The 16,720-nt window shown below is 37.8% G+C and overlaps 1 protein-coding gene across 1 annotated transcript in view; it reads right to left on the minus strand.

Annotated features, from left to right (window-relative positions):
- LOC123669983 (tyrosine-protein phosphatase 10D) overlaps positions 1 to 13,080 on the minus strand; it is a 30,032-nt gene extending 16,952 nt beyond the window's left edge. Inside the window, exons 1-4 of the mRNA XM_045603487.1 lie at positions 12,922 to 13,080; positions 4,426 to 4,681; positions 2,980 to 3,086; positions 2,546 to 2,723 (exon numbers count right to left, since the gene is read on the minus strand). Of these exons, the coding sequence (XP_045459443.1) occupies positions 2,546 to 2,723; positions 2,980 to 3,086; positions 4,426 to 4,681; positions 12,922 to 13,080 (700 nt within the window). The remainder of the gene's footprint in view (positions 1 to 2,545; positions 2,724 to 2,979; positions 3,087 to 4,425; positions 4,682 to 12,921) is intronic.
- Positions 13,081 to 16,720: the final 3,640 nt, after the last annotated feature.

The following is a 16,720-nucleotide window of genomic DNA, read 5'->3' on the forward strand; positions in this document are numbered from 1 at the left end:
AGGAACATATAATGGACACTTGTACAAAGCGTCTCGCCGGTACATCTTTTCATGGGCGTGGAAGACGTGATGTTACTTATCGTAATGTCGAGACAGTTGCAGACAGTGAACCAGCTCCATTAGATGCTCGATAGAAAATTTACAGAACTTCTCATATTTTTATACATTTTTATTTTATTTATACCACCAGTACTATGGCGCTGTGGACTTTGATTTATAAATACATGTTTGACACCTTAGCATTTACTTCTTTTTAATTTTTTTCCGGTTCGTCGCACTTTAAATCCTTTTTAATATTCATCAAAACTTAGGACCTAATATAAGACATCTGTTAAAAAAATTGAAAGCATTTTCCTCATCTTTTTAGTACGATGTAAAAAATATAGTATTTTTTACTATCAATCAAAAAGAAATATTGAAGGTCAAAAAAAAATAATAATAATGACTGCATACGATCACAAGCTGCGGGTAAATGTAACAACAAAAAGACGTATAAAAAATGATCAAAATAAATGTCAACGAGGAAAACAGCGACAGAAAATATATCATGCGCGTGATATTAAAAAAAAAAATAACAATGCGAGGCGGGACTAATGACAAAAGAGCGGGACAATTTCGTGCCGCAGACCTGTCGGCCGAAGCTACGTGCGGTGACGAGACACAGCAACAACAGGCGAGGGCCCCGACTCGCTATGACATGTCCAATTCGATCAAGAAACTTAAGATCTTTATAAGCGTTACATCAAACATATCGAAAGAATAGCCCAATGCCCGGTGGGCCGGTGGCGAGCATGTCGAAATTTATGTCATAAAGAGTCAGAACCGAGGTTCGATAAGCGGGACGACGGCAAGAGGATGTAGTGCAGTACCGGTGCCATCCCGGGCTGCGATGTCCCGGGCAGCGACGTCCTGCGCCGCGCGTCCCGCGCTAGCGTCCCGCCGACCGGCATATCTTGGGGACAGCGACACACTTGCGTTAGTACTCGCACCACTACTGCTCGTGGTGAAGGAGTGCCCGAGGAGACTGGGCGAGCTTTGTCAGAGGTCAAGCTCATGATGTCAACACTCAGTCTTCATATTGTCAATATTACCAGTGGATTCCAGCGGTCGAATGTTCCAGTGGTAATATTGTCGTGGAACGCTAAATTTGAAAGTTGTCGTTTGCAATGGGAAGATTTCGTTCGGCACGTTCAGCGGTCGGTGCCGCGTCGCACCGACCTTGATATCATACTCGCTGATGTCATACGCGAAAACTATTCACGTAAAAACCTAAGTTCTTTAATTAAATTCTCGCAATTAAAAGTTTTATTTTGACGTAAAAGTCAGCGACCGGTCGAATGCTCCAGTGGTAATATCGTTGTGGAACACTAAATTCGAAAGTTTGACTGTACGTCGTTTGCGATACAAAGATTCCGTTTAGCACGTGAGTCAAGCAGCGCCGTGTTATAGGAATCTTAGCTCTTAATTAAGTTCGCGCAGTCAAAAGATTTATTTATATTTAGACTTTTGACATTAAACATAAACTACCTGTTCGAAATATCATTAACAGTAAATACTATCTGTTGTTATCGATGATATCAGTAGCCCGCGAACAAGTTCGTATAGAAACGTTGATGACATTCCATATTTTATGCTAGCAATTATATTAGCATACAAGTTCCACTCCCCTAAACATAACTCGATGACCTTCCTCCTCCACCTCCTCACACGCACTGCCACTGAGCTGTCGAAGTGAGGCGGAAAACTGCTCGACTGTTCGGCGACCCGATTAATATGCGCTGCGTTGATTTAACTGTATGTCGTATAATATTGCATGACCAATAGGCGTGCCGTGACCGACCGCCGACTATTATTATGATATTATTACCAAGTTTAAATTTGTTCAAAACTCAACCCGTTAAAAAGCATGAAACGAACTCTTACCTGTTTTTTATTTATTTTTTCAAATGACAGCGACCGACCAGTCGAGACAGAATATCCCGTGTCGAGGATGTGCCAAGATCCCTATTATCCTTACATGTTAATTTGCACAGTTACAGTCAAAAGATATTCCGGTATAGGAGCCATCCATAAATTGCGTCACACCTCGTAGAAGGGACGAGCGGGTCGACGAAGTGTGACATTGTGTGACAAGGGATGAGGAGGGATTCGTATTAGTATGATAAATCTAATTATAAGTATTAAAACATGATTTTTGAACTGCATACCTATCACGTAATTAATTCTTGGGCATAATGGCATTCAGTCGATTACGCAAATGTCTCGTAATATACATAACTAAGTTAAAATATGAAAGTTTAAATTGTTTCGTATGAGTCGTGACATTAATTAAAACGGAAATAAAAATAATGTCGAAACAGATGTGAAAAATATGCGACGTCCCGCTAGACAGGGTCTCATAAATGTGACCACCTGTGACAAGGACGGGGGAGCGACCGAAAAATCAGGAAATTCGTGTGACGTAATTTATGAATGGCCCCTCAATAGTATTCGAGATGGCTAATAGTTAGCTAAATCAAGTGCGGGACGTGGGGTGTTCACTCACTGGTGGTGAAGTTGTAGGACGTGTAGGCGGCGCTCTCCTTGTCGTGCAGCAGCGTGAAGGCGTGCAGCTGGTAGGTGGCGCCGGGCGCCAGCTCGCGCAGCACGTGCGTCCAGTTGCCGCTGCCCTCCACCGAGATGTTGCGCGCGCCGCCCTCCGCGCGCTCCCACAGCGGGATCACCTGCGCACGCCCCCCCTCCAGCATTACCGGCGTGGGCGCAGGTAGGAGCGGCCCGACCGAGGGACTGCCCTGACCTTCTGATCACAGCTAAATAGTACCGCTTTCGAGCAGTGCTGTGTTCCTGTGGTGAGGTGACCAGGGCTCCTGGAAGGGCATCCGGTGTGCGATGCAGTCTATTAGCTACAGTAATCGCTTACCATCAGGTGAACCGTATGCTTGTTTGCCGACCTAGTTGTATAAAAAAAAAACACATTACCTTAAAGCGAAAGCCGGTGTAGTCGCCGTGTGCGGGCGGCGACCACGAGATGGTGGCCTGCTTGTTGCGGCCCAGCGTCACCGTGAGGTTCGTCGGCGGCTCCGGAGCTGAAACCGTCCTCCTTTACATATGAGCGTGTCGATCGACCGATTTAAGAGCGTTTCTCCTCGGTATAAAACGATAGCGGCCTACATATTAATAAATAAAAATAGGTAAAAAAACTTTTTAAGTTAAACGGTTTTATGTTAAACCCTAAAACTCGCTTATAATCGAGCTTGCTAGCTTGTTTCCACATTCTAGCCCTACTTATCACACGTCCATCGTTGTCGGTTGAACAACTGCCTAATTATAGTGTAACATTACAAAACAAACATTTTAATCAACGATTGTAGACAATTGACGTGCCCCACGGTTTTATTTTAGTCTAGTCTATGCATATGTTTATAATTCCCACGACTGTATCTATTTTATTATTTTTTGGTTTTTAGTACATTTATCTTAAACATTGCAATGTATGTTTAACATAAAACCGTTTAACTTAAAAAGTTTTTTTACCTATTTTTATTTTCTAGTTTTTAGTTTTTATTTCGCATTCTGTTTAATTCATTTAGTGCTTCATTATTGCAAGGCCCATCTTAAATATTGAGGTTGTATAGTGCACTGTATTCTTCTTGTCAAGCCCTTTTATTTGATACCCATATTGGTGGGATTGATAAAAAATTGTTATCAGACATTTGGTAGCGGCGGCCAGCTTAGATTTCAATTTTGCATAGTAAATTGTATTCTACTTGTTGAGACCTTTCATTTGATACCCATATTGATGGGATTAATAAAACATAAATTATCCGCCATTTTGTAGCGGCGGCCATCTTGAATTTATAATGATAATGAATAAACATAATTGTATTGTCACCAAAATCCAAAGTGTATACAAAATTTCAGATTAATCGGTTGACAGGAAGAGGGTGAAATTTGAATTACTAAATTTGACCCAAGAATAAAAAATAAAACAAACGGGGTGAGCTAAATAAAACCGTTTAAAAAAGGTTTCACACATGTAAACGACCCCACTTTTACTTGCACATGGTCTCATGTATCGTAACGTCTGCAACGTCGCCGAAATATCGGCCGTTTCAAAATGACAATCCCGTATAAGTAAAAAAGTTGATAGTGGCTGTGAAAGCTGTAAAACATCTGTACGGCTTAGTCTATACGTCTATTTGTCATGAGCGAAAATCGAATCCGCGATAAATAATAGCAACAGCTAGTACTAATAACTACGACCTGCTGTCAATAAACTGTATAATATTAAAATTAGCAAGATATATCATATTTATATCATCGCTTTAAAATTTCCTAGAAATTTAATCTACTAAGTGAATATTAAAATACATATATGCAAGACGATATGACGAGAACAAAAATATTAAAAAAAATGCTAAGAACCGGTGATGATGGTCTGGTTCCACGTGAGCAGGTCCGCGAAGGTCGCGTTGGAGTAGTAGAGCATGAAGTGATACTTGGTGCCGGGCAGGCCCTGGAAGTTGATGGTGGAGGCGCGCGCGGGCACGGTGTAGTTGGGCGCGGGCGAGCCCTGCGGCGGCCGGTAGTCCAGGCGGTAGTGCGCGCCCTCCGCGCCCGCCGCGCCCCAGCCCGGGATCTCGATCACCAGGTCCGCGCCGCGCGCCCCGCCGCAGGTAGCCTGTGCGACAGCTTGCTTTACGACCGTTACGTAACAGACGTACACGGCAGGAAATATCCTGCTCAAATGTTCAAACTCTGGAGCAGTCCGCCTGGGGAAGTACCTCGACCGTACAGAAGACTACGGCTGATAATGTAGCTCTCACGCAGTGTTGTGTTCCTGTGGTGAATAAGGTAGCCAGAGCTCCTGAGCTTCTGGTGTTGCAGGCATCTACAAGCAACGGTAATCGCTTACCATCAGCCTTAGACTTTTTTTTACCATTCTAGTTGTATACAAAAAAATCTATTGGGAAAAATTGTCCACCTCGCTGCTCTGCTTTATGAATCTCATAACTTCTCTCGAGACATGAAGGTTTGCTTTCAAAGTTTTTTTTTTAACATTTAACATTTTAGCATTGGAAATAAAGTTTTGCTTGTTCAAAATAGAAAATGTTAAGGAATAGCATTGGGTTAAGATTTAAGAGCCATGCGGCTATCCACTAGGACATCTTATAACTTTGGCCAATAGATAAATAACAGTAAACAGGAAATTTTAACATTCAATGCAGGTATAATCTACTGAGCCTTACCTTCAATTATTGTAATATTAATTAGTTTTGGGAAGAAATTATATCATAGATTAATAATGTATAATAATTCAATAATAAATAATATTTTGTTGATAACGTTAAAAATATATTGTACTGAACCTCATTAATATTTAATATTTGCACGCCAATATTTGGATTATACTAATGTTAACCTTGTACAACTTCAAGACCATGTTCTTGCAAATAAATGATTATTATTATTATGTTTGGCCCATGGGGCACTAAACTATTATGAAGCGACAGGGTTATGCCCATAAGTAAGAGAATAATATAAATTGGTAATGTGTTAATTGATATAATTTCATTCAATATTATTTACTATAAAAGAAAAATCAAACCATAGCTAGTAGGCGGTCAACTTTATAAAAAATATTCATTATTCATTTTTCGATACAATTTGGCGTTTATTATTAATGATTTATGACCATGTTGATGTAGTCATTATAAAAAAATTATTAATATGTTAATGATTCACAACTATTTTGGGTGTAAAGGTGAAGAAAAATTCCATAAACATTCTATAAGTTGTAGGTTTTTAGAGAGCGGCATTCATTTGAGAATTTTGATGTATTTGAACATTCAATAATGATCATAACTACTAGCAATGTTGAAAGAAATGAAATATATAAAATGAAACATTATTTTACAGTTTTCGTCTTCTTGAAGAGTGTAGGTCTATACCTCATGGAAAAACTAAATTTTGGACGAAATAAAAACATCATCAGTGGTTTAATTAAATTTTATGGAATATTTTCCGTATCCCATCGGGGCCATCCCAACCAACGTCACATGTTCATGTAGAGGACGAGGGTAGGTAATAGATGAAGTGTGACATTGTGTTACAAGGAGGGGGTACAAAATTTTGTGATATCACATTTCAAAATGTTAATATCTAATTGGAGGTATTAAAAACATGACATTCAAACTATGTAGCTAATTACAATAAACAAAAATATTAAAGTTTAAATTGTTTTATTGGTGAATCGACACTCGCTGTATTGGTATTAGGAGTCTACCTTTTATTTTATGTTTAATTAATTTAACTCCCCAAAATTATTAAATAGAAATAGTGTAGAAATCAATGTGTAACATTGCAAAATATGTAACTTCACAGTGGTAAAAGGTCTCAAAAATTTAACAAGCTTGGACAAAGAAGGAGTAGTAGTCAAAAAATTGTAAAATTTATTTTACGTAATTTATAGATGACCCAATACTATGAATTTGTTGCATGAAAAAAAAGGTTACGTAACTTTAATAATAAATATAATATTTCCTGAGTTGTACACAGAATGTTTTGTCAGTGTTGCCGACTTGGGGTCGATAGATTAAGTTTAATATTATTGTATAGTCTAAATAAAGGCTTACGTTATTATTATAATTATATGGGTAGTAGCTCCTTGTGCCCAAAGAGTAAAATGAAAAGAATGATTCAAAGATGTGTTTACATATTTATAATTATTTTTTTTTTACTTTAATTTCAAATTAAAAATGTCTGGACTTTATACAGGCTAGTAACATCTTTAATGAATGAATAAAAAAATAAAAAAAAATCTTTTCAATGATAAACTTATATAATTATAGTAGTATATTAAGGTGAGCATAAATGCTTCACTTCGAATCTTGTCTTTCTATATACACACATATAAATCAAATATTAAATGTTTGAAAATTTTAATGTTTGTGCACAACAAGTCAATGCAATGTTAGCTGTGATAAGCAAAGAACAAAGCAAAGATACTACAAAAAAACTACAGACGGTAGGACAGAAGTACCAATTTAAAATTCTTTTTATTTTGTAAAAAGAATAATATTAAAAAATTCTTACATTATAATCTATTTCACATAGGATGGGTACTGTGACATTTGATATGTTCCAAAACACGCTCACTATTTTCAACAAATTGGATAAATATACATTTTTAAAAATCACCAATTAGTTTCCAAAGCAAATAATAATGCTTGATTAGATTGAAATTATATTTATATATGCGTTTTTACATTTTAAACAAAATAAAAAAGGTACAGAAAAAATGATAACTTAAAATTACAGGCATGAAACGAAACGTTTAATGATAGGGATTGACACGTAGTAATCGGCTAAAATAAATAATCGTAACGGCTATCTTGTGAATCGCGTCATCTCACTGACTCGAGATATCTCAATCAGTACTTTCTGTCTCTTGTATGCTTCCCGTGTTTTGGTTTTGCTAGTTGCTATAGTTGTATTTGTTGCTGTTTTATTGTCGTTAAGTTCTGTTATTTTTTTTTTTTTAGTTATTCATTTTGTGTGTGTGTTCTGTTTTGTAAAATGCCGAAAAGGACAAAAGAAGACCGTTTCAAACAGTCAATTGGTTGTCCGCTTTCGGGAATACTTTGAACGGGAGTGAGAAAATAGCGGTCTATTATTATCTGTCAACCACATAGTGGATCGAGTTGCACAGGCACTTGAAATTAGGCGTAATACAGTGTCAAAAATTACTTCAGCCTATCGCAGTCCACTGTTGGACATAGGCCTCCACAAACGCGTGCCAAAAAATGGCGTGAACTCATGTGTGTTGCCTATAGTCACCACGCTGGGCGGGTTGGTGACCGCAGGGCCGGCTTTGTCGCACTGAAGACGCTGTTGCCCGTCTTCGGCCTGTGTATTTCAAAGCCAGCAGTTGAATGGTTATCCCGCTATCGGTCGGCTTTATAAGTTTCACGGTGGTAGTGGAACTGTGTTATCCCTTAGTCGCCTCCTACGACACCCACGGGAAGAGACGCTGGTGGCTATATTCTTTATTGCCGTAGCCACACAGCTTAGTGTCAAAAATAACTAAAGAACAGTATGGTGACACCAATATGGAAGATAATAAGTTATCAACTCCCAAAAAGAGGCAAAGGAAATAAATGCATAAATATTTCGTCTAATATGAACTTCGGACAATGCATAGAATCCAAGGCAAAGATTGCTGGTAAGAAACTTGGTATCCTCAATAAAGTCAGGTAGTACTTCAGACCGGAACAGCTTCTTACTCTCTACCAAGCACAAGTTCGATCGTGTATGGAGTACTGCAGCCACTTATGGGATGGCTCTGCCAAGTACAGCTCGCTGCTTTAGATTCTGTGGATCGACGCGCCAGAAGACTCATCGGTGACAAATCGCTGGTTCGCTGTAGACTTCAAAGTCTCGAACATCGGCGCAAGGTTGCCTGTTTGTCGGTATTTTACAGGTTATATTTCGGAAAGTGTGCTCTAGAACTATACAATTTGGTTCCACCATCACCTTTCTACCACCGAACCGCAAGGCATCGCATGAATCCGCACCGCTATGTGGTTGAAATCCCACGATCTCGCACTAAACGATTTGCTTCCTCGTTCCTAATACGCACCGCAAAAATTTGGAATGCCCTTCCGGCTTCCGTTTTTCCAACGAACTATAACTTGGGTATCTTTAAATCAAGAGTGAATAGGCATCTTCTAGGCAAGCACGCACCACCTTAGGCTGCATCTTCACTTGCCATCAGGTGAGATCGCAGTCTAGCGCTAGTCTATATATTTAAAAAAAAAATGTTTGTTCGTTGAGGTTGAATATGATTATTAGCGGAGAAATGAGTTACCCACAGTTTTACAATAATTAATGTCTTTGAAAGGTGCTAAATTATTTAATGGAATTGTGACATCGTTATGGCGAATTTTAAGTATTCCATAAAATAAAAAAAAGTTAACAAACGGAAAAGTGCGTGAAAACTTTGTGACATTCTTAGAAAAGGCGAAAAACATTACGAATTGGAACAACTTAGTATTCCTTGACTAGACATGGTTGAACGCCAATCATACTGTTGGCAAAGTATGGACAGACGACACTGCTCATTCTTCGACTAAAGTACCGGAGGGTAAAGGCGAACGACTAATAATTTTGCCACGTGAGCTGTGTTAATGGGTTTGTCGATAACTCATTTCTCGCGATTAACACCAACCTTAAAATATTATTTATTCACTATAGCGATGATTAATTTTTAATAAGCAGTTAAATTTTTTTTTATATAATCGATTAAAGGTTAACCGCATTTGTACTCGATAATCGAATTACATCAATTAATTATGCATGGTCACCTCACTATAGAGTTAATTTGACATGTGTCACCGTACCCATCCTACGTGAAATAGACTATAGAGATAGCAGCAGGATAAAATTCACTATTTTTTTTTCTCATTCAATACACTCACCGGCATGGAAACTTGGCCAAGTATAAAATTTGTGATAACTTTAATTTTTTTCAGTTTACACAGCAAATTAAAGCCAATTTTGATCGTTGTTCATCCAATTAACGTTTTTAATACGCAATTAAACATAAATATGTTTTTTTTTAGTTTATAATGAAGTTTAAGCGCAAAATAACATTTACACAAAATTAAACACTGCAGTTTTGAGCACTAGTAATTAAAAACTGTTTGAACTGTTTGATCTTTGGTGAGTTTTTTAATATCGCGTGTTTTCTTCTCTAGCCCTTATGATCACCTGCATTCTGGTCTGCTTTGGATAACATTTTTGATGTCCACTTGCGACAAGTCGCGCCAGGCAATCAATGCAACATCTTGAAGCTGGTTAAGAGTTTGTGGTGGGTTCGATGCTGTTTTAATTGTCCTTTTTTAGCTTATCCCAAATATGCTCTATTGGATTTAAGTCAGGGCTGCGAGCTGGCCACTGCAATTTTTGAATACCAACCTCTTGAAGGTACTCATTTACGATATGAGCGACGTGAGGATGTGCATTATCATGCATTCAAATGAATTGGTCATATCCAATAAACCCTCCAAAGGGTATGGTATGGTATGGTTAACACGGGCTGGTTTCCGCAACTCGACGACTTTGCGCCTATTTTTCGTGTGTGGGAGTGATTCGATTCACTCTTGCCACCCAAGCTCCTCCAGAAACTTTAGAAGCTTTTTTGGATTCTTGAAGATCTCCGGAAGTGTCTCCAAGGTGCCAAGATGTTGTGCCCGGTAAGCCGCTACACCTGGACAGTAAAGAAGTACATGCGTAGCCGTTTCTTCTGTTCCCATGCAAGCTCTGCACAGGGGACTGTCGGTAATATCCATATTAAATAGGTGTTTGTTATACGGACCGTGTCCAGTCAGTGCCGCAGTTATTAGTCTCAGTTGGCGTCTGTCCAGATTTATTAGAATTCTTGCCAATTTGGCATCAATTTCTGGCAGCGCCAACTTGGCTTGCCTACAGTCCTCAGTTTCGGACCATAGTGTGATATGTTTGCGTTTCATGCGTTGTCGAATTTGGCCTGTGAGCCAGCAAGAAGGTAACGGTATAATCGGCTCGGCCCCTATAGCCGTCACACTTGACCCCCTTCTTGCTAGCTCATCTGCCTTGTCGTTACCGCGTGTGTTGTTGTGACCTTTGATCCATTGCAGTGTGATGTCATTATTTTCACCTACCTGCATCAGGGTGTTATGGCATTCATAGATTATACCTGACGTGGTCGAGTTACTATCCAGTGCCTGTAATACTGACATGCTGTCCGATAGTATACGGATGTGGGAATCCTTTACGTTCCTCCTCCCGATTGTTCTGGCTGCCTCAAGTATACCCAAGCACTCTGCTTGAAACACTGTGTTATAGGTACCAATGGGTAGTGATATATTAATATTTAGGTCTTTGGAGAAGATACCGCTTCCTGACCCTGTTTTCGTCTTTGAGCCATCCGTGAAGATACTCAGGTCTCGCCCAATTGAGGCTACACGTGAATCCTCTTCCAGCTGTATTTTGTATTTTTTATCAAAAATATATTTTATCTGTATTCCGTCATTTGGTGCTTCCATGAACGGAATGTCTTTGGCTATGTCTTCCAGAATCTTAATGTGTGGTGTGCCTGTTGAACACAGTAGTTTTTGAGTCTTTAGTCTTACTGCAGTAGTTGCAGCTTCTTGTTGGATAAATAGGTGAAGTGGCAGAATATTTAGCATGGCCTCCATTGCTGTTGTTGGTGTGGTTCTCATGCTGAAGATGCCTCATGCCTCCAAAGGGTAAAACATGTTCTTGAAGGATATCCTCGACGTATCGTGTTGCAGTTAGAGCGTTATTGACGATGATCAATTCTGTACATGCATCAGAACTAACGCCACCCCATACCATTATAGAGCCTCCACCAAAACTCACTGTTGGAGTGGTACTAATCGCCAGATATCGTTCACCTTTCCTTCTCCACACACGTTCACGTGACCATCAGATGCATTTAAAGCGATCCTGCACTCATCCGTTAACAAAACCCTTGCCCTTTGTTCATGAGACCGTTAGCATGTTCGCGGGCAAATTGAAGTCGAGGTGCTCTATGCTGTGGGAGAAGCTGTGGGCCACGGGCTAGTTTTCTTACCCTTAAATTAACTTCCTCTATACATCTTCTCACCGTACGCTCACTAACATTTACGTTCCTGGAGATTTGAAGCCGCTGCTGGATCTCGACAGCAGTAAGGAAGCGATTTCTTAAAATCTCTAACACAATAAAGCGGTCGTCATGAGCTGACATGCAATGTAAACCACCACTACCTGATCTGCGTGTGCAGAGGCTAGTCTCTTGCTAGCGTTTTAGTGCATATTGTATCGAAGAACGCGGTACATTAAGGATAGTAGCCACTGGGTTATCCCTTGTTCGAGTAATGCCACTGCTTGTGCTATCTGACTTGGTGACAAAGGCATTTTTATGAATTCTTAGGCGCTTTTAGATGTTTATTTATCACAATAAAACCAAAGAACTTCGACAACTTAACACTTGCAAATTCCACAACACAATTCAAAATGTAGAGTTCGTCGGATAAATGACACGATTGTTGTTTGGCCAAGATTCCGTGCCGCTGAGTGTAGTATTTTAATTTATTGAATAGTAATTTTATTTCTGAGGTCCTTTTAAAAATTGATTTATCAAAATGTGCACGTAAATATGAGGATAATATTTTGTAGTTATTTTTAAATTTTAAAATTACATACATTGATTACATAAAAATATTTCTAAAAAGAATGGATTAAATTATGTATGCAATTTTTTTACGTATATTTATTGTGAAACTTTATTTTATGCCAAAAAAATATATAATGATAGATTCCAGATTTAAGGTGAAGTAAGGGATAAACGTTTCTATGTAATAACAATAATAATATTCTTTATTGCACACCATTAAAAGATACAAACAAAAGCAGTACATTTGGAGGAAAATGTACAAAGGCGGTCTTATCGTTAAAAGAGCGATTTCTTCCAGACAACCTTTGGGTATAGAACTGGGCATAGAAAAGCGGTTAGGAAGTGTACAAATAATTGTTATAGAAATTAGAATAAATTACGATAGAATATAAAATTGCCTAAAAGTACCTAAGTAGGAGTCAACAGCTATGTTATGTGTCACACTGGTCACAGAATATTTATTTAAAAAAATGTTACACTTGTTTCAGGGTTGATTTCAGGGAGTAGTAACATACAATTATATCATTTAAAGCTTTCAGGTATAGTTATAACTGTAACGTAATTGTTAGAAGTTGTTCAATATGTTAGTGCAGTAAGAACTGTTTAAATTGGGTGAGTACATATGTAACAGGTTTATAAACATCTATGAGTGGGTGCAGGTGGAGGCAGAACGAGACAGAAGAAACGAGTGATTAACTCACGATAAAGACAGCGAGAGCAAGCGCCACAGCCGCCGAGGCGCGTGTGTAACCAGCCTTCGCTTGCACAATCGACCTCTTCCACATCATTGAAGGCGACTCTCTGATTTCACATGACACTTTCTCTTCCAAACAAACACTAGTTTCGTCCCGAGGAAGCATGATTTGTTTCCTGTGAGCTATAGAATCGTCACATCACTGCTTTAAGACATGTTTAAAATCTTCTTCTACACACCAAACTTTAATTAAAAATAACAAAATATTGTCATAACTCATATGCCAGGCCAACAAGTTGACACTTAACACAACTGGTTGTAAAATACACAATACCAAAGACAATACGTCAAATTGCCAGCTGTTATAATAATAAAGTATGAAAATAATTAACTTTTATTTGATACATTAACATTACATTTGTTGGAGTTTACTCATTAAGAAACAATATAAGGATCGTGGTATACAAAAAAAAATTGCATGCGTACAAAGTACACATGTCAGAAGTGAAACTTCTTTGGCAAACTAATTGAAAAAAAAAAAAACAAAAAGCCAACGTCGCGCGGTTTCCCCAGGCGGTCAGCCATCCAAGTACTGACCTGACCGCACCCGACGCTGCTTAACTTCGGTGATCGGACGAGAACCAGTGTATTCAACGTGGTATGGATAACGCCACGTGTGACATTTTACTGAACAATATTTATTATAAGCTAGCTGACCCCGCGAACGCTGTTTTGCCATGTATGTTATAAACCCCCTTTAATCCCCCCCCCTCTTATAACTTAGGGGTATGAAAATATAGATGTTGGCCGATTCTCACACCAACCCGATATGCACACAAAATTTCATAAAAATCGGTCCAGCCGTTTTGGAGGAGTATGGTTGGTAACTATATTGTGACACGAAAATTTTATATATAAGAAGATATATTTTTAAGCGTAACGGAAATCGTTTTTATAAAGGAGTCGTCACAGTCGTCTGTGGAAGCCAAAGAGCAACACGGAGGGGAGTAGCCATGTACAGGCGTTCCCCTCTGTCAAGGTATAAGGCCAAATGGCCATATGCGTACAATAAAACTAGTTGCAGCCGCACTGATCACTAGACTAAATCTAGTTGCGCGATTGAATCAACGTCCTTCAAAAAATGCCAAATTGTTCTGTTTTTTGCTTCAAAAAAAGATCTGCCACGTCAAATTTACTAAAACATGGCGTTACCTTTCATACGTAAGTATTTTTTAATCACATTATTACTTGTCTACTACTTTTAAACCTTTTTTAAACTTAAAAATTACAAATATTATCGGTCGTGTTGACTCGATTTGTTTACCAACATAGGCCGCTCGCCCTCATACAATATGCGGATCGGTCGAGCGACTGATCGGAGTCTATTTCCGAGAAGTCACTGTCGCCGAGCGATAGTGTTGTTACCGGTTTGTTTGTAGATAGTTATCGATAAAAACGGCAAAGGCAAAAGAGGTGACAGACATTTTTGAGATCTTGATTTATTTATAATATAATATTGCTAGCTTTTTTTAATAAACATAGTTATATAATAAAATTGCATTAAATTAAATATGATACGCGTATTACGAGTATTAATACATTTTACTAGAATTACTTAATGTGAACTTCGACCATAATGTTTTATATAAAAATTTGGCAGGTTTTCTGAAAATCCAAATTTAAGGGATACATGGAAAAAAAATGTAATAACAGACAGACCTGGACGCCCACAAAAAATAGTGTAATTTGTTCAGATCATATCAATACCACTAACTTTCAAGTGTTGGCGAACAATAGAAGGATTAGTCGAGGGCACCAAACCAACACTAACGCCACACTGTTTTTGTCCCGTATTTTTTTTTTTTTTGTCTCATGTACAAGGTAATCAAGATATGGTTCACCTTTGTCATAGTAGTGAAACGAAACTTAGATTTGTCAACTTTGAAAATTAGCAATGTTAAATCCATCCTTTCAGAGTCATCAACAAATCATTCAATCTAGCAGATGACAGGCTATCATCTTATGATGCCATTAGTGCTACGCTCCCTATTCCTGATTCGTTGACATCACAGTGTACATCATCAACTCCTCAAAATGTGGGTTAATTTTAAATAGTTTATTGTAGACTGGCATTGTTTGGCACAACAACGTTGCACCAAACGTATTGTGACATAATTATAATAGTTAGACATATGCTGTCGCGACACTTTTTAACCGACTTCCAAAAAGGGAGGAGGGTCTCAATTCGAGTGTATTTTTTATGTATGTTACTTCAGAACTTTTGACTGGGTGTACCAATTTTGATAATTTTTAATTTAATAGAAAGCTGATGTTTATCATGTGGTTGCGCTTAAATTTCATCGAGATCTGATAACATCCTTTTGAGTAACCTTTGATAACGCGTATATATTACATATATTGTATTACTTGTCGATTTAATTGAAGTCAGTTTTTTTTTTCGTTTGCGAGCAAATACAATTATAGTAGATAATGATGTATTCTACAAAGTCTTACTACATTTTGTATTTCTATTATCATTAGTTTTTGCAGCGTACGCAATGTAAGGAATTTTTTAGGATATTTTTTTATCCCTTGGGTTACATTATTGGAGTTTTAGTAAAGATCCCTAATATTTTTAAAAATATAGTATAACCTATGTCGCTCAAGGATAATGTAGCTTCTCAACGATGAAATAATTTTTTGAATCGGTCCAATAGTTTCGGAGCCTATTCAATGCTAACAAACAAACAATCAAATCTTTACTCTTTATAATCGTTTATTTTACATGAAGATGTTTGATTTGTAGTATATAATAAATTAAGTCTATTTTTATAATAATATCTTACCTTTGTATCACTTTAAAAACATTATTTCCCTAACGGAGTAGTTGAATTTATCGATAATGCATATCGACAGTTGTTACAACCACGGCTGTTAGCAACTTTTCAGTGTAGTTGCGGCGTGTCATTATACTGTAATGACATAGAATGTATCTATGTGTGTGTGAAAAATGTAAGTGTGATTTTAATTTAGTATGTGTGAGTTTCGTAGTGACAGACGATTATTTTTGTGTGGGAATTAGATAAAGTGTGCATGTGTGTAATTTCCCCCCGCAAAAAATGACAGAAACTTTTGTATCGGTAACAAACGCAATGGCCACTCCCCTCCGTGTTGCTCTATGGTGGAAGCTGATATACACATTTTTTTTTTTGTATTTCTGATACATAAATACAATATACATCATACGTAAATATCTATACAAATTACAAAATACAAACTGTGAAGTGTGTACTCTTTACAAGTTTACATTTACACTTGTCATCCGCATTTAGATTATCTGTATTTTGTAATTATTTACTTATGTAAAGCTATCTTCAAGCACATTTGAATTGTATGCGTTGTTTAAGCAAGTTATTTTACTCTTTGCGTATGCGTATCATCTCATCACCCGTTTGCCTACATTGAACCAACAACTCTACACAGTCTTTAGACCACATATTTTTTGAATGCTCCGCTTTTAATTTGGAACGCCTTTTATTTATAGCCAACTTGTTATCAACTTCTGGATCAAAAAATGTCCCGCGCAATACACAAGATTTATTGACTAATATAGATAATAATAATAGTATATTTGAACTTATTTGCAATTCTATCAATGATATTTGAAACAGGATCAGGACCTTCATTCATCGGATGTGAAATTTTATCATGATATTTCAGGCTTCGGCCTGACTATTATAGACTTGGTTTCGACCTCGCCTATCATTTATAGACAAAGAAGAGTAGGCGAAAATATGAAATATCAG

Source organism: Melitaea cinxia, chromosome 4 (assembly GCF_905220565.1).
Source record: "Melitaea cinxia chromosome 4, ilMelCinx1.1, whole genome shotgun sequence".
NCBI classification, from domain to species: Eukaryota; Metazoa; Arthropoda; class Insecta; order Lepidoptera; family Nymphalidae; genus Melitaea; species Melitaea cinxia.